The sequence below is a fragment of the Genypterus blacodes genome, unplaced genomic scaffold (genome assembly GCF_046128005.1).
Source record: "Genypterus blacodes isolate CSIRO-AG114 ecotype Tasmania unplaced genomic scaffold, CSIRO-AGI_Gbla_v1 ptg000628l_1, whole genome shotgun sequence".
NCBI classification, from domain to species: domain Eukaryota; kingdom Metazoa; phylum Chordata; class Actinopteri; order Ophidiiformes; family Ophidiidae; genus Genypterus; species Genypterus blacodes.
In genome coordinates, this window is record NW_027467344.1 from 47,501 (window position 1) to 50,000 (window position 2,500).

At 54.5% G+C, this 2,500-nt stretch overlaps 2 protein-coding genes across 6 annotated transcripts in view; both read left to right on the top strand.

Moving 5' to 3' along the window:
• Positions 1-701, top strand: part of slc22a15 (solute carrier family 22 member 15) — a 4,698-nt gene extending 3,997 nt beyond the window's left edge. For all 5 annotated transcript variants that reach the window (XM_076140478.1, XM_076140479.1, XM_076140481.1 and 2 more), the window contains one exon: positions 1-701. This exon is cut by the window's left edge and continues 166 nt beyond it. The gene's annotated coding sequence lies outside the window, so the exon portion shown is untranslated.
• Positions 702-1,001: 300 nt separating this feature from the next.
• The window catches only part of LOC142990637 (TBC1 domain family member 12-like), an 11,379-nt gene continuing 9,880 nt past the window's right edge, over positions 1,002-2,500 (top strand). The window contains exon 1 of the mRNA XM_076140477.1: positions 1,002-2,279. Coding sequence (XP_075996592.1) covers positions 1,297-2,279 — 983 coding nt within the window. The 5' untranslated portion in view covers positions 1,002-1,296. The remainder of the gene's footprint in view (positions 2,280-2,500) is intronic.

The window sequence follows — 2,500 nt, forward strand, 5'->3', positions numbered from 1 at the left end:
AGCCTTTGATTCCAGTCTGGCGTGGCAGTTTTACATCTCCTGTCTTTATTTCACTTCCTGGATGTTGTCATGGCGGTCGTGCCGTCTTCTTCTTCTTCTCTGCTGTGTAGGAGAACAGACTCCTACATTCCACAGGTTCCTTAAACATACGCAGGGAAAAATGGGCTGATGGATGGAGGAGGAACACCTGCCCTCTACTAGTGCCCCTCTACTGCCCCTCTACTGTCTCTACTGCCCCTCTACTGCCCCTCTACTGCTCATGGAGCGCCAAAGACTCTCAACCCTCCTGCCGCGCCCACTCAACCACACCAGCACCAGGGCTAATGTTAGGGTTCACCCAACACTTAATTTCTTTATAAACTTGTGTGTGTGTGTGTGTGTGCGCGCGTCTTCTCCTGCCGTGCCTTATTAACACTGATGAAGTGTTATATTGTTCATTATTATTGAATATTTAAAGGTCTCATGAAATCTGCCCTCCTTCTGTCACAATGATCAGGGATCAGGGTTTGTGTTTATGTATGACATATACTGTACACACACACACAGCCTGACTTCACCCAAGATTTACAGAAATTGAAATATTTCCATAAATGTTATATTTTTGTACAAATGTTTCATTTTTGGAACTGCACAATTGGAAGATAATTGGAGTTATGTTTTATAATGTGTTATCATTCTTGATCTAATAAAGGACATAGTTTAAGAAAGTTGACTTTCATTATCTTTGATCATAACAGCTAAAGAACACAGGACACTGCCTCCTGAAACACTCAACTGTTCAAATGTTGACTTCTGAACGGTTAGAATATGAATATGAACGGTTAGAAGGTGAAAAGTTCGTAAAGCTAAACCCATACACACTACGTGTTGTGGTCACGTGTGTTTGGAGTGAACGGGGTCAGAGGTGCTTGGTGCAGTTGCGCGAAGCGGCCTGTAGAGGTCACTCGACTGTTCACCGACTGAGCTGGAGGTGGAAGACATGACGTCATTATTGAAGCATTTTCAAGATGGCGCCGGACTGTATGAGGAAGCCGCTGTGCAGATAGACGCCGGAGGATTTCACAAATTACCAAATGAATTCATCTCCTCCGCGTCACGACGCATTTTGACTCCGCGGTGCAGGAATGGACGCGCTGTGTCCGCCGAGTGTCCGGTAACGGTGACGAAGCTCCGGCTAAGATGGTCGCTGCTTCCTCCGGGAACAACAGGACCTGCTGCTGCTGCGGAGCTCTGCCGGCCCGGCAGGAGGACGACTCTAGGCCCGAGGCGGCGGAGGGCCTGCTGGACTGAGCGCTCATGGAGGAGCAGGACACCGCGGACGGGAACGGAAACGAAGCGGAGCAAGTTAGAGCGTTGAAGGAACGGAGCGCGGCCAGCGGGATCTGGGAGGCCGGGAACGGGCACGTCTACGGGACCGGGGACGACCGGAATGTAAACAGAGACGCTCCGGTACGAAGCCAGAGCCACGACATCATCATGGAGCTGCTGGCGGCGGAGCACAGCGGCCTGAACGGCTTTGGTGAGGAGGAGCAGAGGATGTTCGGCTCAGAGGGAGGAGGCACCGGACCCGAACCCGAACCCGAAGGCTCCGTTTCCTGCCCAGCTGAGGAGGAGCGTGACGGCGTGCGGACCTCCGTCTGGGGGAAGCAGCAGCCGAAGCGTCCGGACTCAGACGCGCCGAACGGGGACGTCTGCGGCCCCGTGAGTCCAGATGTGGTCGCGGTTCAGCGGAAGCACGCAGATGCTTCCGCTTGTTGCGGGGAAGTGAAAGTGGCTAACGGCGGTTTCTACATCGTGACCGCCGCCCCAGCAGCTCGTGATGCGGACCTGCAGCCCGGCTGCCCGGAGGCACAGATCCAGAACCACTCAGGGCCCACAGGCCACCGCGGCATAGCTGCTCTACTGGCCGCTCAGTGCCAAGTGAGGGGGGGGCAGGGATCAAGTGCCAGACCCCCTTCACCCTGCCCCCCCGCTGTGTCCACCAGAGAGGAGGAAGAGGAGGAGGAGAGGGGCTACAGCGACCCCCCTCCAGCCGTGAGGCCGCGGAGTTTATGGACCAACTCCAACATCACGGTGTCTCTGAGCTGCGACGCCACCCCGCTGTCCCCAGACGAGGACGGAGGGTTTTATTTCGGAGAGGGGGGGTTTGAGGAGGACTTCCGGCCCGCGGGGCGCAGACAGAGCGCACCGGACAAGCTGCCGGACCTGAGCGCTGCCCCCCACGACCCGGACCCCAAACTGATGCCAAAGAGGTTCGGCATCGCTGATTTCTTCACCAGGTAAACATTTAACTGTCTGTCTGTCTCTGTCCGTCTGCCTCTCTGTGTCTGTCTGTCTGTCAAGAGAAGAAGAAGAGGACCCACAGACGGCCCACATGGTGCTGCTACAGTTTGAAGTAATGGATTAAAAAATGTGAAACTCTGAACACACACACACACACACACACACACACACACACACTAACCCTGGAGAAAATGGAAAGCTGGCTTAAGATGATGGT